At 40.6% G+C, this 27,083-nt stretch overlaps 1 protein-coding gene across 1 annotated transcript in view; it reads right to left on the bottom strand.

The window, feature by feature from the left end:
- insra (insulin receptor a) overlaps positions 1–18,560 on the bottom strand; it is a 47,086-nt gene extending 28,526 nt beyond the window's left edge. Inside the window, exons 1-2 of the mRNA XM_072364488.1 lie at positions 17,332–18,560; positions 8,401–8,949 (exon numbers count right to left, since the gene is read on the bottom strand). Coding sequence (XP_072220589.1) covers positions 8,401–8,949; positions 17,332–17,419 — 637 coding nt within the window. The 5' untranslated portion in view covers positions 17,420–18,560. The remainder of the gene's footprint in view (positions 1–8,400; positions 8,950–17,331) is intronic.
- Positions 18,561–27,083: the final 8,523 nt, after the last annotated feature.

Below are 27,083 nucleotides of genomic sequence, written 5' to 3'. Positions count from 1 at the left end.
CGATTAACCACTTTGAAAGGGAAAAGAAAAACTGCCATGGCACAAATACAAAAAACTGCCATGGCAACACAAAAATGATTTACCTTATTCATACAGGCCCTCCTGTTTAACAAGAAAAGAAAACAACAAGACACTTGTAAAACATCTGCATGAAACTGAGTGAAACTTGTGAAAGCAGATGGAGACATACGTGATTAAACGAACATTCAAACAGCAGCGAGTTCTTTGAAACCCAACGGCTTTGGTGAGTGTGAGCGTGTAGAGCGGCCCCGCTTTAACAAATGCCTGAAATGTCTGGGATTCCATGGGAATGGCTCCAGTAGCTGAATGGAGAGGGTTTGCAGGGTGCAGCTCCACAAGACCAAGTGCCAGAGAAGTTAAGTCAGCTCAAAGAAAAGGACCCTGTGTGCGCGAGTGTGTGGGGGCTGTGAGTTTAGCTTCAGGCTTGTAGAATAGCACTCTGCATAATTAACCTAGAGTAGCACCGACTGTCGAAGCAGAGGTAAAAACAAGGAAGCCTTCTTTTTTTTTTCTTTTTAAACTTGCAGACATTTGTTGAATCTTGTCTGGCTCCTTTTTTTCCCCACTTGGTTCTAAACCAAAGTTTTGCACAAATAACTGGGTCAAACAGTCCAAACACAACACTGCAGAGGGAGCTATTTAAATTGGGTTGTAGGGTTCCCCAACCTGAAGAGTAAGTTATTTTTTCCCCACCTCCTTAACATAACTACAACAGCAGTGTACATGACAAGTGGGTAAAACACTTAACTGGTGTGCATTTCAAACGCTTCCATAAGTGATTGAAATAAAAAGCTATTTCAGTCCAATCAATTAAGATCTGAGGATTATAGATTTAATCTCATATAGATCCAATCCCCACTTTAATTATTGTTTCTTCTTCTTTTTTTAGTTTGTTTTTGGTATTCTAACACATTTTTGTGGTCTTTATGTCCAATTTGCCAAATTAACTATAAAAAAAACTGCTGCATAACTAACAATTAGTCATAGAAAAAAAAAAAAAGAGACTGCTATCTGAAGGAAAAGAACCTAGAACTGAAAAACAAATAGCTTACAGATGAGTCGAACACACGTCCAGCAGCACCGCAGAAACAAAGAAGGAAAGAGAAGGGATTCAGACACCATGCCTGGTCTGTGTGCCTCTTTAAACAGGAAAACTCAGCTTTTAGACTGAATCTATATTCCATACCTTGCAATAAACCCGCTGACATGTGTGCATGCACAGTATGTGGTGGATGACGTCTGAACTGGGTTATGTGAAATAACAGAACAGAGGTTATAGCCCTATATAATAAAAGTCACACGAGTTGGTGTAACAGAGCCGTGACAGCAAATATATCCTGAACAAAGTATAGAGGAGTAAATTACTTTATACCACCAACTTTTCAACTCGTGGTTTGAAGCAGCTTTCATTCCGTTGAACAGCTGCTGAATCTCAGCAAGGACATGTCTTTCTCACAGAGAAGTCCGGATTGTCTCCCGTCAATGTTTCGGTTTGAACACAATTTAATTTACCTCTCATTGCTGTGAAGGGCAACAACATGCAGAAAGCTGAGGATTTAGGCTTTATGGTTTAATATTAAATTGAACATAGGAAGTGACGGGCAGCCGTGGCCGAGAATAATGTGACCGTGGGGGGAAAAAAAACTGGCTTGGCTTTCAAATTAATTTTATTTTTAGAGGTCACGCCACAGGCAATGAATCCATAAACCTCATTGGGATATTGAGATTGGCTGTAACTTTAACCTCATGCAAGTATGAAATGATCTACAGTCACAGTCTACTAAATAAAAATGCCAATAAGGAACACGAGCCAATGGAGATAAAATAAAGAGGTCTTGGTTTCTTTTTTTTTTTTTCAAGGTTTTGTCACACCAGGAGTCACTTACATCTCAAAACAATAAAACTACAAAAATACCCCCCCCATTTCCCCACAGACGGCCTCAATAGCAGCTAAGTTTGTCCTCCTTCCTGCCTCTCTGACCTCCGACAGGTCACTCTTCAGTATTTTGGTCTCATAAATGCGTCTGCGCTACCAGGGCCCATTCATAACTTCGGAGGGGAAGTAGATCAACAAAGACAGGAAACAATTGGGGAGAACACTCGGTGAACTTCTACAACCACTATTGTTTGGAGTGGAAAAGGGACGCAGCGTTGACCGCAGCAAGGTCAGCAGGGAGGATATCTGAGGTGTACACTGAGGCGGTCCCATCCTTTCACCCTCTGTAGTGACCGGCGACCTCACTTTTCCTTCCGATACGTCCAGAGCGAATGACTGATGTGTTCATATCCACGATTACACCACAATGTTACTCTCCCGTTTCCTAGCAGCAAGACTAAACAATGGTCGTCCACTGTCTGCACACACGCAGAGGTTATGTCCCTGTGAGATTTACAACCTGTCTGTGTTACTGTCCAATGCGTACACACTGACCCTGACAAATCTCTGCCTAGTGATTGGTGGAGAGACATGTGACACGGACACAGGGTAAATCTGGACTCTCCATATCAAGAGAGGTCTGACACCCCATCCTTACCCAGCCAGACTGATTCTTAGCAATGCCCCGATTTTGAAAGAGTGCTTGAACCCAGCGACACGCTCTCTCAGCCAGCAGACGAAGTCGGCAGCTACGGTGCTGGTACCAATCCAATCAGAGACTGATGTGTCTGCTAAGAGACATTCTCCATCTTAAGGGAGCTTATTAAATATGTAACAGGCCCTGCAAACCCAAACACAGGAGATAGATGTTGCAGCGGCTGAAAGGGAAGAGCACGGCCCCCCTTGAGGGTAGATAATTAAGATCACTTTCAGTCATGTGTGTAAAATACTCGCCTTGTGGGGCATACCGGCTCATTTACTGTGTCGCTGTTGGCTTAGAGAAGGAAAACTATAACACAAGCATTGAGTACACAAAGAAAAAGCATATCAAAACACTTAAAGTCAAGTTGAAGCTTTACGACGAAAAAAAACTTCAACATGTACTGTCAGTCACAGTTAAAGAGCTACAATTTTATTTTATTTTATTTTAAGTTTATGATGGATACCGGGCATTACTTTAAATAATCACATTCTGGATCTGCCCCCACACATCTTCAGAGAATGTATCAATAATTCCAGTAATTTTGAGATAATTAATTCAACTGACAGATGAGCAGTGGATGGGAGGATGGATGGATTAAGCCATGAAAATTAATTAATTACTGCGAGTGTTTGCAGTATTATTATGAAAAATGAGCTTCCAAACTGTTGTTGAAAGCAGTCTGTTTTTGCTTTAAGTCCACTGTGTTACACAATACTTCTTTCTTTTCTTTTTTAACCAACCTAATCCCCGCTTTGTCTGGCAGATTTTTATGAAGCAGCTGGCATGCACACAGGTCCCACTGTAGTCATTAATGTTAATGATTGAATCTGTTTTGCTAATTTGGACGATGAAGAGAACTGGCAGCGTCTCTCTGTGACTTCTCTTCTTTGCAGTCTGCCATGATATCGAACACTGGGCAGATCAGAGAAACGTGGTACAGAACGTAGTTTCTTCACCAGTAGTAGTCTTCAGGAATACTTCTCCAGGCTTCTTGAAGGACGAAAGCTCTTATTTGGCCTTTTGTTCTGGTCTCTGTCAAGATGATCCCACACTGCTTCAATAATGTTGAGGTCCGGGCTCCAGGGAGGATTCATTCCCATGGAGACCATTTCTGATAACGCTTCAGTGAACAGTAGATGGATCAACTGAAGGTCCAGATGCATCTCTCAGGTCCTGTGTCAGGTCTTTGTTGGACTGTTTCCCATTTCTAAAGGACATAACTTTCAGATACTGATAATCTGCTGTAAATAGTTTACATGCCCTCCACTTTTCTTGTTTCCTTAAATTCTTAAGGTCACACAGCACACCATACTGATATATGTCAGGTAATAGTTAATGGGGAATCCCATTGTTGGTGCAAACATACCATCATATGTCTGTCAAACTGTGATGTCTCTGTCTTTTTCATTGATGCAACTAAAGAAATGGGAACAAACAAGCGGAAGCTAGTAATCAAGTGCTTCAAGATACTATTTAAAAATCAAGTTGACTACTTATGTTGACATGTCACTGGTTCATCCCATTAGGTGCCTTTTTATGCTTGAATGATTTATAGGTCAGTATGAACTGACTTAATAACCAACAACAAAAAAACCCTGAAAAAAATGAAAAACTGTCAAAGACTTTCATAAAACCTACAGAACTATTGTTGAGCCCACTTTAAAAGATTTTAAACAATTACAAGAAACGTTTGACTCCATTCAAGCAAAACTAAATATAAAGAATTGAGGGGTGGAAGGAGACTTTTGCAGTTTGATATACTCTGACCCTCGACAGCCGCAGAGTATCACTTAAGACAGAAATCCAGCAGGAGACTGGGACGTGTCCCTAAAACTCTCAAATCATATCATTAAAGCTTTAACATATAATGACTGATGATCAGATTTTCCTCAGATCTGGGCTGTTTATCAGGCATCTCCAACATTAATCAGGCTTCAAATCTTAGCGTGTCAATTTGGCTTTCGATTCCCGTCATCGCTGTACTCAGGACTCAGGCCGAGCGGACAACCCAACAATCAAACAAGCAGCGCCACATAAAAGAGACTGCCAAACATAATCAAATGCCCATTATCTTCAAATGAGTGTCGGCAAAAAACAGTGTCCAATTATCAGAGAACAGATTCAACTCTTAAAGTTTCAGTCTCAGATTTAAGTAGAAAATACAGAACTGCTTCTTTTCTTTTTTTTACTACTAAATTTGAAATGACTTGAGTTTTTGTTAACCAACACAGAATTATGACTTTTATAATCATCTATTACTACCAGAAAGGCTATTTTTCACAATATTTCTTCATATTTTCTAAGAGATGTTAAAAGATCCTGATAAGCTCCAAAATGTAAAAGGGAAGCTCAAACATTTAATCATAATTCTGTTTAAACTTCAGAGGGTGTCTGTAGGAGCAGTTGTAATCACTCATTTGGCACCAGTGCAAACATGCCGACTATCTGGTCGTAAAAAGTCATAGAATTAATCACTCTGCTGATCAATTGTTGATATGAGATAATGGGCATCAGATAGTTACTTAATAGCCTCACCGGCGTTTATCTAGACGTATCTTACATTAATCTATGCTGAGCTCGTCTCGAAACTAACACTTAAAACATCATTCGAACCTTTCAAAAAGCTTACAAGCATGTCAAAAATGAAGAACAATGTTTTGATGCATTGCTGAAATCTGGCATGTTTGTTTGTGCGCTTGTAGCTAAATCTAATCAGCTTTGGTAATGAGCATCTCCTGCAACCTTACTTTGCCAGTTTGTTGAACGGAAGTTCCCAATTTGGTGTAAAGACGAGGGGGAAATTAGCAGCGGCTGCCTTCAGAGAAGCTCAAATTGCTCCGGGAGGAGCAGGGAAGGGAAGGAAAATGGGTTGAGACTCCAAACATGGGACTTCAGCCAAACCGTGAGGTTCTGCAGCTTTGTTTTCCATTGGTGTACAGACAACAGAGAGAGTGTGACCCGAGGTCAGCTCTGAAACTTGGAGAGCTGAACCGCTGCAGCTTCTCTGCTGCTAATGCAAATATATCAGAAATTCTAGTCTTTTAATAAAAAAAGAAATTAAAGATATCCATCCCAGTGTGTATGAAGCATAAAACAGTAATTCTCTCAGCTTTAAGAAGCAGTTCCAGCATCTATACTCAACTTCGACACATGTTTGTTCCTTTATCAAAATCTCTTAATCAGCAGGTCAAAGATGACCGAAATAAAACAAAAAAATGCAGCAAGTCCTGAAGGAGTTGCTTACTTCCAGAAAAACAGGGGGTCTATAAAAAGCTCTAACATTGTAGATCCGGGGGACGCAGAATACGCTGCAGTCTGTCCTGTGGTTCTAGCTGGTGCTTAACGGGTCTTTTCATGCTTTAGTGAAAGGAGGCAAGAAACCGCAGGTCCCAGACCACAGGACCACACGCCCTGACTATGCAGAATGCCATCCACTGACCATTTCTTGCCTGTCAGCATCTGGTCTTGATTCATTGTCACCAGCTGGTACACAATTAGGAACCCATCTCTGCTTGGAGGCTGTTTCTACAATTACAATTTGACATCAGGACTTCCAAGCTTATTCTGCAAATAAGCATGTATTTTTGGTAGCTATGAAAGAGCAACCTCAGGCACAGAGTTATCAGAGGAAAAACTGTACGGCCACAGAGGCCGTGCTTGGCTCTACTATAACCTGCATGTCGCTAATGCTCAAAACAAACATTGGTAGGAGTTGGAGAGGGCTAAAGTTCTGAAAAACTGGTTTAAATGAAGTTGTTCAACAATTGGAAGCAGTGTTGTGAAATGGTGCAACCATGCACAAAAATCTCCTTGGCACTCAAACTCTATGACACGGATGGGCTTGGTGTTTTATATTACAAGCCAGCACAGAGCAGGAGCAGACAAAGAGAAATGTCACATGATGCTGGGTTTCTTCTTTACCTCCTCCACACACCAGAAATGACAACACGACAGTCTTTTGAGAGTAAAGATTCACAGACTGGCTGGCGAGGTGTTGCAACACATTCGAGTTCAGTTCAAGCTGCATTGACACAGATCTTGGCCTACATGACTAAACCCAACACATGACATAGCTATGACATTTCAACATAAAAAAAAAAGGTCAAATCAACTTGAAGCCATTTTTTGACACGGTGCCATTCACTGAGACAATTAACCATAAAGAGTTACCTTTGTCTGCTTTATTCTGAATCAAACAGACTGAATTTTGATTTGTTGACAGGAACTGAGAAAATCTCACCAAATAGGTGCTATAAATCATTAAAAAAAATTTTTTTAAATAATGTAAACACTGATGTCAGATCCAGTTTCTTATATTCAGTGTAACAGGGAATGTTTTAGATGTAATGATCCTCATCCCAAAAAGGACCCAAAATCAGGGCATGGATCTAGTCTTAAAGTCACCCTGCGAAAAATCAAGTTCTTAACCCTGTTAATAGATTGTCTGAAAAGACAAATCATGAGCGAATTCGACCATCAGGACCACGGTTGGAGATCTCTGCTTTGAACCTGCATAAATCCACCGTCCCTGACTGATTGTGGGATTGGGCTGCACAACTATGAGGAACAAGCAAATTAGACGTTAATAATAAAAGGAGAATCTAAAAGAAGAAGTTAAAGTTAGACTCTGCCACACAGCAGCGAGCTGCTTCAGCTGGTCCCTCATGGCCTTGCTAAAGACGCTTTAATATAGATATATTTCTAATACTGGTAAAAACAAAACAAAAAAAGGAAAAAATATTGTACTAGTAATTCCATTTGCATGCAACCTAACAAAATGCAGCCACTTTGGTTCAAACATGGTGAATTACTGCAGTATCTGGTTACAGAACAGCGTCATGGAGGCAGGGCAGGCAGAAAAATGTATGTCAGTTCAACTAAAGCTGTCAAAACAATAAAGAGGAACGTCAAAAACAACCTCTGTTGGAACCAGAGTGGCTAAAGAACCCCGAGCATAGCTCATGGCAAGATGCAAGGGACACCAAGGTATGTAGAAAAAATAGATTAAAATGATATCACAATAGCAATAGTTATTCGATATATTGTGCAGCCCAAATCGAACGCTTGGACTTACTGTTGGGCAGGTTATATTTGACTGCATTAGGCTTAGCTTGGTCAACAACGTAATTTGGCAGTTGTGAATTTGAATTTTCAACCCTGGTTTCTAAACCAATTTTATGACTAAGTATCCAAAATGGCTAAATTCCAACGGACAGCCTTTCATTGACGTCCATGAGCTGGATTAGGCTGAGGTGGAGGCACAGACAGGATGACTTCAGCTCTCTACGAACAGGGATGCACCGATTGATTGGCCAGATTTCAAAAAGGATTGACTTTCAGCTTGACCTACAACAAGCTTTACCCCCGATTTTCTTTTTTCCTTTTGTAAGCGAATGCACTAAGCACAAAGGCCAAAGAAATATGATTTTTATTCTCCCTGGTCAGAACATGCACCATCCACAGAGCACAGTGAAATCATATTTTCTTTTCCTGGTTCTAAACACACCGTTCACGCAGCGACAGTCCATTTTGGACTCAGTTTTTGTGTGTTTTTAAAATTGAATTGATAACAATGATTTTATATGGGGTTAAATATAGTTCGTAGAAACAAATATTGGATTAGGGCTGGATGATTGTGGAAAAATTAATAATCACGATTATTTTGATTGATATTGAAATCACGATTAATAAACACTGTTATTCATACCCTATATTGGATATTGCAATCCTCTAATCATGAAGAATCAAAAAGATCTATTATATCAGCATTAGAATTGATTTACAAGAAGAGTCTGCTTACTTCTTTGACAGTGGTTCTGTGTCCAGCAGCGTTCGCTGAAGTGTCCGTTGATGGTGGTCGTCTGGCAGGTTGCCTTTCCAACAGCCGCCCCGGGGCACACATTACCACACTCTCTTTCGTTCTTGTTGGCCATGATATAGTTGTCCTCCACCGAGTCCAGGATTTTGGACCAGTCCAGAGTGGACAGGTAGCAGAGATCTGGGTTTTTCTCGAGTCGCACAGCTCCTCTGGTGATATTCATCAAGCTGTGGAGGCCGAGCTCCCGCAGCTGGAGCATCTCGAACACCACTAGAGCATAGTTGAAGAACAGGTTGTTGCCTCTGATCACCGTCAGGTTGGGGAAGAGATCGCTGAGGCTCTCCAGGCCGTACACTCTGAAGAGCAACAGATAGTCGGTGACCACCATCAGCTTGGGGAAACTGAGGCCTCGGAAATCCTCGGGCTTGGTCCTGAACATGAGTAAGATCTTCAGGTGGCCTTCGATCACAGTACAATTCTCGAGGGTCTGCAGGTTGGTCACATTGTTGCGAATGTCCTTGCTTGGACAAACTGGAAAAAACAAAACAAACAAGGAAAGAGAGAGATTCTTTACAAGCCAGATCATTACTGTGTATTACTCAAAGTACTCAGCAGTAAACTATTAAACTGGTAAAACAAGGCTGAAATAACTAAACTGTATTGCTTTTAATAAAGAAAATGTTACGGCTTATTCAGAACAAATAAACAAAACAATAAATCTTGTCCTTTTGCCCGTGTATTACAGCTGCTGAATGTGGCTGATGCATTACACAACATGTCTGCTCTATTAAGGGGGAAAACTAAGGTTGAAGAAGTCAGACGTGGTCTCAAGACGGAAAAAAAAAAAAAAAAGGAAACAACCTCTTGATAATTAAGAGGGAATATTTTACTGAAAAAATGCAGTTGTTTCTCTGGCTTTGAGGAGAAACAGACTGTCCACAATGGCATTTTGTTTAGCAACCGCATATCTGGCTGTGAGCCACAGTCAAATAAGGAGCGCCGCTATCATTTGCTCATTCCCTGCTCACACTGTGTTGAATTGTGGAGCCGATTCTGAAAAACATTAGCTAATGTGTTAAAAATATTAGTCTGTGAGGCCAACTGAAGCACTAACAGTCAAGTATTGCACCAGTAGTAGATTTGTGGCCCAGACACACACACATTTTAAGTGATGAGAAACTCCTAAACTATCCTGTTGCGCAGCTGGGTTACATTTTTCTGTCTCGATCACTGTATTGTATCACAATGACGCAATACAAAAGAAACAGCTTGTACGGCTGCAACTGACCATTAACAATCTGAATATTACCTCTACAACAAATCAGATTTTTTTGGAGAGCCTTACAATAAGTTTTCATATCAAATGCAGTATTCGTCAAAAAGTACAAAGTACATTTAAAGTAGAGTCCCAACACGAGGAACATGTAGTAGAGTAATAAAAAGGACATTTTTTACTAAAGAATATTGTTTAATATATCTTAAATCAAGTATCTATCAGACTTTAAAAGTAAGCGGTTGAAATTTTTTAGACACTCTCTCTCCTGTAAATCAGCCAAACTAAGTTCTGTGTGAGCTTACAAAAATAAAGATGGTAATAAACACATTTTTCTTTCTCTTTACAGGTGGAATGAGGAACATTCCTGAGCCAATTTTCCAGTTTACAAGTCCTGGGCACAGCTGGAAGAGTGCAGCCTGGTGAGAAGGCTGCGTTAGTTTACTGCCTCACCCACCACTGAGCTGTGCACATCAGGCCCACTGGTCAGCCATGTGGATAAGAGGCATAATAAGGCCAAGTGTGCACCTCTTTTGGCAAGCAGCTTATTTTATACCTTGTGGTTGATAAGAGTACAAAGCAAATATGACACACATACAACCAAAAAGTGTCTCTAATTACTGGGTGAACCACAGGGCCTCACTCCATGATCCCAACTAGAAACCTCATTCTGTGGCCATTTATCTTTGAGGATCCGACTATCAAAAGAAGCTCATTTAAAAGCACTTTTTATTTTAACTAAACATATGCCAGACCTTTCAGTCAACTAACGGTATCTGCAGCAAACGCAGTCGACTCCAAATCCAACAACATTTACAACTACAAAGAGCCTCTCTCCCGTCTCATACAAGGCCCCACACGCAGTCAAACAAAACCGTTAAAAGAACAAACACGACTGAAGTGCATAATATGCAGCGACAGCGTTTCTATAGTCACAGTAAAGTCAAACAGCGGAGCATTAAGTGACCCTGTGGAAAAGGGGAATCATCACAGGGCGGCGAGTCCAAGCTCCTATCAGTGTACACTTTCAGCCCGGACAGTATTTTTAGCACCACATTCCCAGTGGAGAATCTAATACAGTCCAGTCGTACCGACAGTGGCTCACATTGGAAACTGGAACATAGCAGCCCTGGTGTGTAAGTGAGGAATTTCAGGGCGGCAGCAGAGGAAGAACTACCAACTGTCTTCTCTACTTGTGAACAAAAGTTTGGCAGAAGCAGGAGCTTCAACAACACAGTTTGTTATTTATAGTAGAACTGAGTCCATAACGACGTGTCACAGCTCCAGCACACGAGACAAGGTCCATCACTGCATTGAAATTCTCCCTGTATTGTCAAGATAAAGGAAAAAAAACTGGGAGACATCACAAAGGTTACTATGGTGACATGGCCAGCTCCAGGTCTCCTCATATGTCCTGTTTCAACCAGACAAGACTGAAAACAGCCAAAGTGCACCGAATCATCAATTATAGTCATTAGAGGTACAGATATATGTTCTGTGGACCGAGGACATCAAAAGCCTGCACTTCTGAAAAAGATAAGCATTTATGCTTCATTCAAACAGAGCAGTTTGATAATTTCCTATTTCAGCATCACCGCGACAAGAAACAAAACTGTTAATGGTAACAAGACGTAAACTAACCAGACAGGAAGGAAACTCAAAACCTCAAGCTTATAGCGCGTTTCATTTTATTTATGGCACCTTTACTTTATCCGAAAAGATTCAAATCTTTTATATAAGAAAAACCTGGCCAGCTTCCCCATACAAGGAAAAAAAAAAAACAAATCCAGAATCAAAAAGGCTAATAAAACACAGTCTCTGAAGAGTAACAGCTACACGCCTCCATCACATTCTTTATGATCACTTTCATTTCTTAAATAAGTCCAACAGAAACTCTCATTTTGTTAGAAAGCAGCAACATCAGGAGCATGGAGGAACAGAAGATGGAAGTTTACCCTGTTGTCGTTGATAATTGTCTCAAGATCAAATAACCCTTTATGTTTAGGCACCCTTTATACGTCACTGAAGTATCCTGCATTTTGGAAATCTTATCATGGTATGAAAAAACACTGGTTATAATCAAATACTGTGACTTAAACTTAAAGAAACTGAACGCATTCCCTGGTCTCAGTCTCTCTAAAAGATGTCCAAGAAACTAAGTTTTTTTTTTTCTTTAGAAGCCTTATTTTGTCCAATAAACAGCAAAAAAATCCCACAATATTTGATTACCTGTAATCTTAAGACAACGGAAAGCAACTACAACTAAAAACAACTCATCAGCTTATCAACTTAAAAGGTCCGCTACACAGGGGAGCTTTTAGATCCAGCGGGTGATGTTTGAAGGTGGTCTGGTTCCCACTAATCAGAACACAATCACAGCCAATGAGCCATAAAGGAATTCTGCACAATGCTGAACCTGAAGTAAATGCAAGGCCAGTAATGACACGCAACTGTGCTCATTATCAATCTGGGCACACACATGTGTGAAAGGACACGGATCACGCCTGCGCCATAAGATGTCAACATGTTGAAGGTGTAATCACATTGAAGCATCAGCGCAGAACACTTATAGTGCAGTTATCGAAGGGAGTGAGCTGCACACAGGGTGAGCTCAACTTTAAGCTCAGTAGCACAAACCCACAGTGCTCTGCAAGCAGCAACAGGCACTAATGACTTCTGATCTTGAGGGGTAGATGTTTGGGGCGGGGGTGGAGGGGGGCAGTAGTTAAGAGTCCTAAGTGTGTGTTTTTTGCTGGTCTTGTAGAGAACTGAGGCCTCAGTATGTATGCAGGAACACAAACACTCAGCGATTGCAACACTTCCCTTTTCAAAGTTTAACGGTTCTGTTGTTTCCCCCACCCAAACTCTAAGCAAATATCAACAAAAAAATTTATATAAAAACATAATCTCATTGTAGAAAGCGACGTTAGAAAATCCACTTCGACAGGCTTTTTCACCTCATTTCAGGTGTTACTTTTAAACTACTCTGTAAAAAACTGAAGAGTCTCATCGAAAAATGCTGACGTAATGACTTAATCTTTATGTCACATGAGATTAAAAAAAAATAAGATTAAAATGTCGCGGCTCGAGTTCAATAAGTCAGAATACAACCGAATAACTTTGAAATCTCCAGATCTGAGGCAAATCCAAGTCGGATCGCAGGTCACAAAGTTGCTATATGTGAACACTCTGACGTCTGGTTTCTGATACCAAAGGCTCACAGAGACTTCCCGGGTTTCCGATCCAAAAATCTTAAATGTTTGGAATTCTGAAGCAGTCGGGAGGAGAGAGTTTGGTCGGTGAGGAGCTACAGCCAATGAGAAAGCAAGCGATGGGGTCAGAGGACACGACAGCCGGAAAGCTGGAAAACTAAAATAAACATACAACAAACATGACAGAAAGCACGGTGGAGAAACTCCAGTCTGCACAACACACGAGAAGAATGTTGTTGTATCAGTAGAGGCAAAAACACCCGTGTTTCTTTCATGGTTTCGTGCCAAACTTGGGAGAAAGGGCCACCAGGTGAACTAATTAGATTGATTCAAATGCTCCGGGCGTTTCTGATGACTGACTGTCAGCCGGGTGTAAAGGCAGATGAAATAGGTTTGGTTCGGCGTAAAGGCCATCCTCAGCTATCTCATATGGGCACAAATGAACAAGTTTAAGTTTAAACCACAATGAAAAGAAAAAAACAGGTCCTGGGTCTTTAAATAGAGTCACGCTGAGTAACACAGAGACCACAAAGTTTCCTCTTGGGAATGTGTCATGTGTGTAATGTGGCTCTGGACCAAAGATCATTTGATGATTCAGCTACTCACTTACTCTAACAGACTACTCTCTCCGTCGATTTGCAAGACAATCTGTTTGGTGTCAACAAAACCACGCAAAAACATTTTTTTCCTCATCTCACCTCATGCTAATCCGAAGACACTGAGTCACACATCGGTAATTCAACACTGAAATGGTTAGAGTGTCGTGCTGAAACAGCTAATATCAAGGCAACCATCCGGGCTCATCACGGCCATTCCAAGAACTTTGATTTTGTGTGGGTGTTGAGGACAACACTGGCAGTCGGGTAATTATTACCTCTTAGGTGAGAAAGAACAATAACAAGTATATGTCCGTCCAACAGAGGCACTGTGTCGAAGGTTAACACCTGACACAACAAGGCTTACCTGTCAGATGCATGTGGGAACAAAATGAAATATTGCAGGTGTGCCGCGTTACTCAATTTTCAAGCAGTACGGAATTTTCAAATATGAACCCGTTACTCTGGATTCAACAGTCATTGTTGAGTTTGACAAGTGTAAAAAATTGTTTTGTGCACATGTCAAACGCACTTGTGAGTTTGGTACTTGAAACCGCAGAGGCTGCTTGTGCACAGATGTTGGGAGGGGTGGGGGGGGTAACAGTTTTATCACTTTTACAATTGCTGTCCTGGTCGGGAGGCGTAAATCAAGGCTGCCAGGTCACTGGATTGCTAGCCGATTAAAAGCCTTGTTCTGACCACAGTGGTGCTGAGCAACAGGGTGCCGGAGGCTTCACGGCGAGCCCCTGCTGTCAGACACTCTTGGTTAAGTGATGTGCTACCTTGGCTCAACAACAACAGAACAACTCCATCTCAGACCTCTAAATCCTGCTTATTGTTGCACTGTTTGGGTTTTTTTTCCCTCCTCCAGACAATTAAACTCTAAAAGCTGTTTTGCTTTTTACAATTATGAAAACAAACTGGGAGGATATAGAAATCATTTTAGCAGAACCTATTCAGAGATATATATTGTAATTAAACTTTTATGTAATGTTACAACATGAGTTACAATAATTTACAGTATGAAATATACAAAAAAAAAGGGGAAAATATTGCAGTTACATGGACACAAAAGCTGTAAAATTTTAAGAGTCCTGTTAATGCCATGTATATCAATCCAATTCACTTAACCACTACTATAAGCTTCCATTATTAAGTGAAACTTTCCATCAAGCTGAGCTGGACAGCGACCAACAAGTAGCTCAGAAGATTTCCCGACTTCAACACTGGTCAGTCCGGCTTATGAAATCTGCCAGTGTGAGGCCCAGGTTCCACTCTTCCCGTCTGTGGTTCATTCAAGTCTGAGCAGAGCAAGAAGGGGGCTGAAATGCTATTACACAACTTGTTCTTGAGTTATATCTCAAGCTTCTCGCTCAAACTGGTTTGATGACATAGTCCACTTACCCCTCACTAAAATCTGGTGAGACAGAGGTAAGGATGTGCTATGTCACCCTTCCATATAAGGCTAAACTACCATCATTTAATGTAGAGTAAACCCATAGAAACTATGTGCTTTTTATCATCTACTTTGATGAATATCCCTTTTCCTGGGGTGTGTGACGATGAATGAAACGTGTAAAGTCACAATTACAAAGCAATGTCAGGCAACACACAGTACGTGGATATGTGAGTGTGCATATGTCTTACAGCGTACAAAGCAGGAGCTTGACTTAATCCGCCTGGAACAATCAAAATGTCACATTACTTTGTTTATGTGCTTATGCTTAAGCAAACCGATGGGTGTTTGTTTTTCTAACTGGCATAGTTTTACAAGGGATAACCTTAAAAGTGCTCGCCATGTTTTGCACTGGAGCATCAATTCCAAAACCTTCAGAATAAATAGGTTATTTCAAAGCAGTTGTTGAGGGTTTATTTTTCCTCTAAAGTCTTATCATAGCATTAAGTTTGCTTTGATGGGGGCACCGATCACAATATGATGTAAAGGTCAAAACAAAACAGTGACCGACTAAACAAGCGCGTTTTCTTTAAACTAGGCAAAGCCAAGAAGTATTTAAACAAGTTCTTCGGGCTCGACAGAGGTGACGCCATTAAGAAAATCAGTCATCTCAAATCAGCAAAACTCGAATGAATCATCGACACGGATAAAGATGATATTTCCAGGTGCGTGTGGCAGTGAATAAAAAGCGTTAACATCCCATTTACACTCTCATTGTGCTGTAGACGACAACAGCAAATCCCAGTTTCGCTCCACGTTTCCTCTCAAGTATAACCAATATTTGCTTTACGCAGAGACTCCAACGGTGTATAACAGTGAGTGTGTGCAGTCTTAGAGAAACGCGAAATGTCTCCAGGCGATGGTAAATGCATTCATTCATTCTTATCACCTGGCTCCAGGGAATATAAAGGGATTGTCGGGAGCTGTAAGGAGAGCTTAATGTTACATTGCTGCACTGACCACAGCCACACGCCAAAGCTCTCCATCTGCAACAACAACCAAACTAATTCGACCGAATTCTCCGACTACTTACTTAATTGGGACAAAACATTTTGTTTACAGTCCCTGCAGACTCGCACAGCCGATAAGTGTTAACCTTTGTCCCCTTCAATGCTGTCACTGCCTACAACACCAGTGCTGCTGCTAGCACGCCTTTATCAACCCACCATCACTAACAAAACAAAAAATCTGTATATGCCAATATTGCAGCAGAGTATCTGCACTAATCAGCAGCGTGCCTCATATTTCTCTGCATGTGAACTCTTTCGTCAATTCTTGCCTTCAGACAAGTGTGAAGAAAACATGCAAAATGCACATTTAGACGGTTACTTCCCTTTGCCTGGTGATCATTTATGAAAAACAGGGCATTCAGAGTTTTAAAAAAAAAATACGTCAAGATAATGTCTTAGAAAAGTTGTAATAAAATAAAGCAAATAAAGCATAGGCCAAAAGGCAGTTATCCACTGTGATATCTACCGAAAGAAAACTAACAAACCCCTACACCCCCTTTCAATTATTATTTTCGCTTCATTTTTCCCCTGACGCTCTGACCCAGAAACCTCCACCTAAGTGGAGCTTACAAACAACAAAACTTCTCAGTTTTACCCCCACCTACAGTTGTCACAAACAGGGTCTGTTAATGCACCAGTCGCAGTCTGCTTTAACATTTTATTTTTAAAGATATATTTTAAAAAAATAGAGCTTTGACCATAGATTCACATTTAAGAAGTGCAAAAATTACAAAAAAAAAAATCAAATATAAGAGATCAACAACATCCACTTTGTGAAAACATAATTTTCTAATAGTTCAACGTAATGTAAGAAAAACGGTGCTTAATCCATTGTTCAGGTTTCTGTCATTTAGGTCATCAAAGATAATACATTAATTCAAGCCTGTAATTTCAGGGGAAAAGTCAAACACCTTTGTTTCTTAATGTAAAAAAGTTTCACTGCGATATTTACTTTTCTACATTTTTATCCCACTGATTTGAAAGCGTGTCTCTTAGTTTTTAAAGTTGCATTAATTCCCTTTATTGACCATTGTTCAAATGATTTCGTTGATAAATCCACAGATGCCCAGCTACCAAAACAGCAGGATAATTTATTTAATACATTTTCATGATCATCGCAAAATTAAACAAGCCGTTTCATGTTATAGAGATCAGTGCAAATTCGATCACCTGAAACAGAAAAACACTTAACTTGTTGTTTCTACATGAAGTGTGAATTTACCATTTAATGCTTCTAATATCGCATTGTGTACCGTGCAGTCAAGGCATCTGAATTGTGCAAACAGTCACGTTTCCAGACAATTTCACACACAATTAAAAACGGTAATATTTACTGAGGTAAAATGTCGAAATTGGTGTAACTTACTTTCTCCATACGCTCGATGACAGCTCATCACAACGCAGACAGCGGTCAAAACAAAACACAAAGTCCGGAGCCACATAACTGACACCATCCACCACTACACCGACTAAAGTACACAATAATCCTGGGCGAGGGGGGCAGTTCAAAATGCAGAAGATATACGCTCAGGAAACTGGTTTTGTTTTGCGGCGTAGGCCAACAGGTAAACAAAAATAAATAAAAGACATCCCGGAAGATGGGCGGAGGAACGTGTCCAACGTGTTCAGTCAAACACAAGCTAGCGCTGCTGCTAAAGGTAGCCACTTCATGGAAAACCTCCACGAACAAACACCAGCACTACGCACGGATGCTGTTGTTTTGACTTTGAAGTATTTGCCCAATAAAACGGGTATAATTGAGTTTAGCTATATGCGTAAAATGATCGAAACCAGACTTCTTGGCTGAGTAGAAGCGATTGTTAGTGCTAGCAGTTGAGCTAGCTCTCCAGCTAGCCTGGCTCTCCCACTCTGGTCCAGGCCACAAGTTAAGTTTTCGCAGCTCTTCGGCAACCTTCTCAAAAAAATAAAAAATAAAAAATATGAAACTTTAACAACCCCCCCACCACCACCACTCAGCCGCAATGCAGCTTCTTGTTAAAAAGCCAAAAGATGCATGCATAAAATCCTCTGTAAAAACGACCTTTAATTGTATTCAGAGGGATTTTGGAGCTGCTGACTCGATGTTTGTGGCATGCGTGGCGTAACGTTAGCCTTTCGTAAAGAAAAAAAAAGAAGTCGTTTCCCGAAGTCCCACACGGAGCACTACACAGTCAAGTCTGGTTGTTTTACTGAAGGAAATGTTTTTGGGGGGGGCGGCTGGCCAGCTTGACAACTCCTCTTCAGTCAGTGCAGAGATTTGAGGGCGACCTCCACTCTCTAAAAGGCTGACAGGCAGACCTCGCCGCGGCTCCGCTGCTCTCCACTCTCCTTTTTTGCTTGGGAATTAAAAATAGGAAAAATACACATGCTCCAACTTGTGTTCATGCTCTGTACGGCTGTTTGTTTGGGCAATAACTTTGCGTCGGGTGAGTTTAAAGAAGAAGAAAAAAAAAAACAACAAAACAGAGAGTTTCAATTTTTTTTTCCTTTTCTTCTACAGCCAGAGGTAGATTTTAGAGTCTCCCAGCTCCTGTACGATCCCCTTCTTTCCAGCCAGTAAACAAACCCTGCCAGCGAGCCAGATGGGCTTGAGGGGAAATGCGGACTGGAGCTTATTGGATTACACAACAAACTGATCCCACTGTCAGGCGGTAACGCGTTAAAATGTCACCCTGTTACTCCTACGTGTGATTTGCGGGCCAAAGAACTTGATGTATCATTTATCAGGTCGTGTAGAAACGAATTACTGCACATGGCACCGGGAATGTGTATTCAGATTACCAAAAAGTACTTGCGTTTACATATCATTATACACGAGAACGGTATAGCATACATCTTCATGTCATTGTCAGCTCAAATTACATTTGAAAAAAAAAACGGGGTAATGGTTGCATTATGTGGGATATTTGATCATTTCCTTTTAAATATAACAAAATGTGTATTGTTGTTCATAGATATGGAGCTTTTGTTCCCTTTTCTTAGCAATGAATGTTTATTGTGCATGTTTCTTTCTCCTTTCCAGAAGTATCAGGATCCTTCATGTATCAAATACATGCATCATAGGGTCGACCAACTCTAAATGCAAAATATGAAAATGCATATATTCATTTACACTGAAAATGAGAAGAAATATTTGTCAAAAAGTCAAAAAGTAAGTACTTATTTTGAATTTCATGGCAACAGCACATTTAGAAAAAAGTCCAAGCAGGGACAGTGGAGGGTACTGGGTTGAACATATAACTGGATGCTGAAATAGCTTCCAAAGAGGCTGAGACCTTCACAAGTCAAATTTTCTCACATTAGCCCAGTTACACAGAGAGTAACAAATGTGAAAAAACCTTGAACTTGGAAGATTTTGTACTTCCAAAAAAAAAAACCAAACAGACAAAGAAAAACGTCATTGTTGTTTTTGTTCCGGTTCCATTTCAGGTGCCGTCAAAAGCGGAACATCATTAATTCTCATCCTGATGGTATTTGTTTGGTTTATCTGAAATTTGAGCTATTTCCAGAAACTGATGGGAAAAGATGAGGAAGGAAAACATGTGTGCAAACCAGCCATTGTTCAAAAACAGAACTTTTGATCCTCTGACGTTCTCACACTCGGACAGACTGATGGAAAAACACCAGGATTGCGTCTTTCACACCGTGCTCACAACTGAGCTCCCAGAGGCTGAAAATATCCAAGTGTGTTTGTGCACGCTACATTTCTGCCACAATTCCATCTCCATCATCACTGTTGATTTTGTTGACATCCTCCATCAAAGCAGAAGCTTGTTTGATAGAAGATAATTATGCCCTGTTGTTCACTGACCTAAAATAGTCCAGATTTACTTGTAAGGCAGGCGGACGTTGTGATTGACCACCATCACTATCTCCTGCTGATGCCTGCGTGATTTCAAGTGGATTTTAGTAATTCATTTACTTCAGTTTGCAATGAGAAACCATCACATCTCTGCAACAACATGCCTGAAATGGTGGAAGGAAAGCCGGAGCTGCAAGGTCAGGAGGTCACACTTGGGAGAAAGATTGCAAGCCTCATCAGAATAATTAAACACTGAGCCGATTGGAATATCACGCACAGCAGGAACACGACTGTCGTTATAAATAATGCAGAGCTAAATTGCACTGCTGTGAATTCCATACCTTAAGCATAATCCAGTATTGAGTGTGCCGTTTGTACGAGTGGAAGCTTTAATGAGATTAAATCCTATAGTGAGTGACAGGATGAAGCAATGCTCCATTTCCCATTCATGAGCTACCCTCCGTTACATACGCCGTTTTATTTTTGACTCACGACAAATATCAGAGATGTTTGCTTTTGTCAGATTAGCCCCTTTTTTTAAAGTTTTCATAGCTTTTAATGGATATCCTGCAGAAGAAAACACCAAAAAACAACAAGAAGTCATCCTTTTGAATGTAATTCACAGCAAAAAAGTATTAAATGATAGACGATAAAAAGGCTCAACACATTATTAAATGAGAAAAGCTAAATAAAACAAAAAGAAAGCTGTTTTATGACCAGCAGGGAATATTTTTCCACTTTTGCATCCAAGTACATAAGCAGTCACGACTAAGTAAACCATCTTCAAGTTATTTCTAAACATCTTAAGCCCCTTAAGTAATTCCCAGCACATTTGGTCTATAGTTTAAAACCCTGTGACCATCTCAAAGTGTCTAACCTACTTTGCTGTTCTGACAGATTAGGTCATTACGGCTCAAACCCACTGAAATGCTGTTGAAGGTGAGATGAACAAGAAACAAATGACTCGTGAACACATGATCTGAATGCGACAGCCTGTTGCTGGGGACTAAAAATGTTGTTTTTGAGCTGTGGAAAGTCTTACAAACCCCTAATCCTGACCTCAGAGGTCCCGTTAGTCCGCTAAGAGTGGAGCGACATACCATGCATAAGATGGCTGCCGTAAGCTGCAGGGTCCTGGTGTTTATTAGCCTGCAGGTGGGTCAATGGTGACTGCTCGAGTGAACCGGGAAAATGTGAAGTATTGCCTTTCAGTGGATATGTGTTTAGATGTTGCTTCTGTCACAGATATTAAGAATAAATGTCAGATTATGGGGATGGATGCTTATACTTAAAGGGTTGTAATGAAAGCTTTTGCATGTTTTTTGCCATTTTAATAAAGGTTACAAATGCTTAACAAAGCCATAGTATAAAAGCACTCTATTTAAAATAAAGTGAAAGTACATCAACAATAATTTATTTCAGTGTTTGGAAGTAGACACCTTTATTAGTTTTATGTTATGGAGAAATTATTTGAAACAAAACATTATGTGTAAAGTTGTTGACATTGAAGTCAAGGCTGAGTTGAAAGGGGGTTTGAAAGAGTCTGCAAATCCTTTCAATGTATTTTTGCTACTGTTAAAGACAAACATTGGTTTCCAATCTTCTCCGTGGGAATGGAAACCAGTATCTAACAGAAAATACTGTTTCTGAAAGGACCTCACTTTTCATTCTTAATTTAATGACATTAAGCTTATCTACACGTTTGTTTGGTAAACCTCCAACAAAGAATGAGCTGCTATTTTACACTCTTCCCTTCCCGATCAATCAACTCACTCATCATAGCAACCAGGAAGGGGGTCTTAAAGAGACAGATGCTAAAACGGAGTATTTCAAACTGAAAAAGGGTCAAGAGGCGCGTACAGTTTGTGAAGTACTGGTAAAACAAATAGTTTTCGTTTATTAACACGTGTAACCATATTCTATAGACTTCACTTTAGTATAAAGTGATAAACTGTTATTGAGCTTAAACTTTTTGAAAAAGTTTTTTGGAGAGTGAGGTTGTGTGCGTGGTCAGCGTCTTACATGCAGCACACGGCGGTCAGAACACTCCGAGTTTGAAGTATTTCTGATGGAGGAGCTAAGCTATGAGCTTTTAAGAGTGGGTACCATTTAAAGGGAGTTTTTATGCATCTAAAACAATTCCAATCTCCAAAAAATGTCATTGCTGTTTTTTTTTTTTTACTCTACGTCACTTCTGACCATTTCTTTACTTTGTGCGTCACGATTTCATTGACCAAAGAACATCTGTGTTGCTTTGCGTTTGTGAGCGGCTGCGTGACTGACAATAATTCAGGTGTTTTTCCAAATATGCAACCATGCGTGAAACAGCAACACGGATGTGCTTTACTTGAGAAAATAGTGAAAACTGTCTAATGCAAAACTAATTCAGTGTAAAAACCAATAGACTTGGCTTTTGACCAAACCACTTGGAACATTTTTAAGTTTAATGTGGAGAAAAATCCACTTTTCTGTGACCGTGTTCTGAGGAGCTTTTAACTTTGCTTCCCTGTCAGAATACCCCCCGATCCTCCAAACTGAGAGGGCCCTGACCGCTGTCTATTATGACGGGACCTTCACAAAACTCTATCCCTTTTCCCTATAATATCCCTTTTTATCCTTATAAGTCAATTAAATATTTAACAGATAATATTCAAGCAAGATTTGACAATATCTAAATAGATTTTTCTAATTGGAAAACATTTGCTAATAGAAGAATAGATAAAAGCCTGTTAACCCATCACCAAATCATAGTTCTGAACATTTTTATAACTTCACCATTTTATCTAGCAGACAGATGAATTTTTTCAATAGTTTCCGCATAGTATGAAAATAATTTTTAATGACTTAAACAACTTCCAACCACTGAACTTCCTGTTAAAGTGACCTGTACTTGTGCTGTGCTGTAATCTCACTCGAGGCAGTAAGTCTTCCTTTGTGGTGTCCTCAAGGAAACTTAAGCATCCGATATTTACACGTAGGATGTTGAAAAAGCACTTACATTGTCTGAAAGTCAGACCTGGAAAGCAAACAACAAGCAAACATGGATATCCTGGAAAAGACTATGAATTTGTCTCTGGCGTTGGAAAAAAAAAAAAAAAAAACTATATATGACAAAAGTCAAATGATACAATTACATACATTTGGACACCATGCTTGAAAATTAGAATAATATAAACAGTACAACTGATATGTTGACAAAGCACTGCAAAAAAAAAAAAAAGAATAGAAGACTGACACCAACATGATTCAAAGAAGTAACTGAAGTCAGTATTTAACAGAAAAAAAAACTAAAGCCACACTATGGTTTAAGGCCAGAGATCCTGATCAGGAGATTAAATGACTTCGACTGAAATCTGTCTGGAAAGTGTTTGCATCACCCCTCCAACTTTCCATTCCTGTAATGTGTCCAGTGTTTCTATCTAAGAAAAAGAAGTGTTGTGACAAAAAGAATTGAGAAGCAGACAGTGCATATGAACAGTTTTCAGATCCTACAAGATTTAATCCTCTCAGACTTCAGACGTTTGTCCGTTAATCAACTCAAAGGACTACGATGAAAAAGTGAAAACAAGTGCAAACAGTCTTTTATTGCTTTATCGAGTGAAAAGTAGAAGAAAAAGGCGAATGAAAATCTTCAGCCTGAGATTCTGGAAACTCTAGAAAAGATTTTCACTCAGCCTTTCTTAATAGCTTTCTGCATCCATCCCAGTATTTCGCCTCCCAGCTCCTGTAAAAGAAAACTTCCCCCATAGGATAATGCTGTCAAGCCCATGCTTGCCTGTGGTGATGATGCGACTGAGGTATTGCACAGTGGCTCGTTTCCCTCACTGTGTTGTTACTCATGGTTGAGAGTAACAGCCTGCTCGGAGTTCCAGGTCCAGAGTGGCCTCTTTATGGCCACTGCAAAACTTAAGCGTGACTGCACTGATAGTTGTCTCTCGGTAAGGTTTTTCCATTTCCACATAGAAAATCTTGATCTCGGTCATAAAGACTCTTGGCTCGTTGGTTACCTGTTTGATTACTGGCTTGCCAGAATAAGGGTATTTTCGATGCGTGAAAAGCTGTAGAAATCTTCTTGTACCTTTATCCAGATTCACACAATCCTGTCCTGTAGGTCTACACAGAATTCTCTTACTCTCACAGCTCAGCTTTCACTGAGACGTACACTATTAGCTCTAACACCTTAAATAGGCAATGTGTCCCTTGTTACTGTAATTATGTCGAATTAATTCAATTAAGCGCAGGACCCAAGTCAAATGATTTAACCGTGTCAAGTACTGCTGATAGAAATAAGATGCACAAGTACTGTGGGTAACGCAAAGTGATTTTGTAAATGGGACATTTGGGATTAATCATTTTTAATGTTTTTAAGCTTTATTATTGTGAAGGTGTATTGTTTCTGTATGCACTGTAACAAAACGACATGTGGAGTGCTTTTGCTCGATTGGTGCTAATTTTGCTTGCCTGTTTGCTACTGGGCAGGTTATGTCTTAGCAGAGATTTGGGTGTGTGTGTGTGTGTGTGTGTGTGTGTGGGGGGGGGGGGGGGGGGGGGGGGGGGTGTTGTGACATGAGACTAAGTCTCAGAGTAAATAAACAGTTGGGTCAAAGATATTGAGATTCTGTGTGGTGCTGCACTGTTGGATAACATCTATAAGTTTGTCATAAAATGTATATTTTGATCATGTTGCAATTCAAAACTGGAGTCTAGATAAAAAGAACAGAAAAACATGTCTGAAAATGAATTAGACTGTTTCACCTGAAGATTTAAACCCTGGTGGTGAAGAGCTTAGTCCATGAACTGGGCTCATCTTGAGGTTTCAGTTTTGAATTGGAAAGAATAAAAGGGCTGTTTGATGTAGCCTAAGGAGTACTGTTAAAAATCGTGGGCGGTAATACAGAGTAATGTGATTTGAGGCTAAAAGCCTCACGGAGGGGGCACTTTAAGCTGTCACTCACGGCACAGGTGTGCTAGTTTATGTTCAGCCCCTCTCAGTAATGACTTAAATCTGTTTGAAATTATCAGCTCTCTGCAGGGAGGGATTAGAGTGCTCTTACATAAAAGCTGAAGCTGACCTGTCAGCCACTTTACCTTATTCCAACGTATGGTTATGTAGGTAGCACTAAACAGCAACAACCAACCGGATCAGGGTTCACAATGATAAGGCTGGTTTGGTCCATGCTCTCTGTAAGAGGTGTGAGAGATATCTGAGGAGAAAATACATGTAAGTATATGGATTTTCTTAAGCTGCACTGCTGTGTAAATTTGTGTTAAGACTTGGGGATGAAACAGTCTTTTCTTAGAGGCCCACAGCTAGTGTATCCCCAAGTTAATCGTCACAAGTGGGAGGCAGTAATGGGAGAATATGTCGCTGATCTGCTTATAGAACACGGGGAAGAAGGCAAAGGTTAGTGACAAAGCCAGGCTCACATTGATGAACTCGACTGCAGAAACAATAAAGTTCCCACATGACTCATCCTGGGGCTCTTCCTAGACGCAAGCATGCAAGACGTTAACCACAGGAAAAGAAGCTGTCTTGTGTCAGGACATCCACCACTGCGCCCATTTCCCCTTCGCAGTGCGTCTGTGGGTATACAAAGTATGTGCCTCAAAAGAAAGATTTCTTCCTGCTGCCATTTCCAGTGCTTTCAAACACAATTCTTTTAAGTGAGCACAGTTTGATGGATGCAGTATGTCTTTGAGGTTAATGGACAGCAGTGGTGCTGTGGACTGCGTGTGGCCTCTGACTGAGTGCAAGAGGGCTCTTTTTAAAGATGTAAGCACTCTCTCTCTCACACACGCACCTACCTGAAGGCTGGAAAGTAGATGTGGAAGGACAGTAGCTCTGCATCCCAATACATTCCAGCAGTTACCCCCCCCCAAATAGCCACAAGGTTACTTTTCACGTGCAACACGAGCACAAATAAACTATGAGAGTCTCAGGAGTCGCTCTTGCACTCACTCATGCCAAGGAGGTCATCTGAGAAGCTTCTCTAAAGCGCTCAGTAAAGTTGCTCTTGTTAAAACATGCCCAATCCTTTCCCTGCCAAAGAGCTGTTAATCCTCACAAGGCTTTGTGCCCCTAATTCCCAGAAAGCTGGAACCTGCCGTTTGTTGATGTGCTGCGCAGCTACAAGCACCGAAGGCCGCAAGTTAAAACATTCCCTCTTCTCTTCTGTGCCACAAATGTTTTCCAAGGGGAGTTGGAAACCTGTATGCCAAACATGAGGAGCTAACTGAAGCCATTGTGCCACATACAACAGCTGCAAGGTTGTTGATGTTTTCCACACAATCCACTTGTTTACTGAAGCCTGCATGTCACAGTGAATGCACAGTGATTATCAGTGCTCAATATGAGACCACATTGTGCTGATGAGTCCATTGTAACTAAATCCACTGCACTGCACTGCCCAGTGCTGCAGCAGGGCTTGTCAGGAAAAAATGGGCATGGATTATGGTTAAGAGTCTTATTATTATCTCTTTGATCCCAGGTTAAGACCACATAACACCTGCTGTTCCCTTTGGACACTTTTGCGGACATCATCATATTCCTGCAGACGGAGGAAAACAGCAGTGAGGTACGCTGCACGGACACGCAGAGATTATTATGGAAATGTAGTAGGAAACGTACCCCCTCAACCGACAAGTTCTCACCGCTTGTCGAAACAGGCTCATCTCTCAAATACATAAGCGAAAGTGATGCAATAGTAACATCAGTCTCATGTAGGAACATGCTAACATATTTGAAGCGTTAGGTTTTTGTGTCAGTGTTGTAATGTGCTGGTATTTTTGGAAATAAAAGATTTTCCTCTCAACAACGCAAGAAAAACATCGAAGTGCGTCCCAGTGGCAGCACTATTAAATCAATTAGAACCCTGTTATGGTGTTGATCGCTCAATGAAAGTGGGCTAAATAATCAAAAATCCCCCCCAATAAATAAAGCAAAAATAAGGACTTGCATTATGGAGCCATGGCGCTGTTAAACATGGAGACTGTGGTTTGGCATAGTCTTGAAGAGTTTAACAGGATCTTTCCTGGAAAAACAAACAAAGAAACTTTGCAGCAGATGTTGCTCACTCAGCTGCATTTATTGTCAAAGGTGCTTTCACAGGCGTCACCCATACCACGTGCACTACTGCACCCCCATACTGTCACTAGTGCTGACTTTTGAACTGAGAGCTAAATCGTCCCTCTCCTTTTAGCCTAGAGGACGTTCTTGATTTTGACTCACCCACCCATAAAGCAGTGATTTGAGCTCCAGTTTCCCCTCAGTCCACATGTTGAATTTTCTTTTCCACATTTCCCCATACATGTTGATC

The sequence above is a fragment of the Leuresthes tenuis genome, unplaced genomic scaffold, assembly GCF_036924035.1.
Source record: "Leuresthes tenuis unplaced genomic scaffold, fLeuTen1.0.hap1 SCAF_14, whole genome shotgun sequence".
In the NCBI taxonomy this organism is placed as follows: domain Eukaryota; kingdom Metazoa; phylum Chordata; class Actinopteri; order Atheriniformes; family Atherinopsidae; genus Leuresthes; species Leuresthes tenuis.
This window is presented reverse-complemented; position numbering and strand designations above follow the sequence as displayed.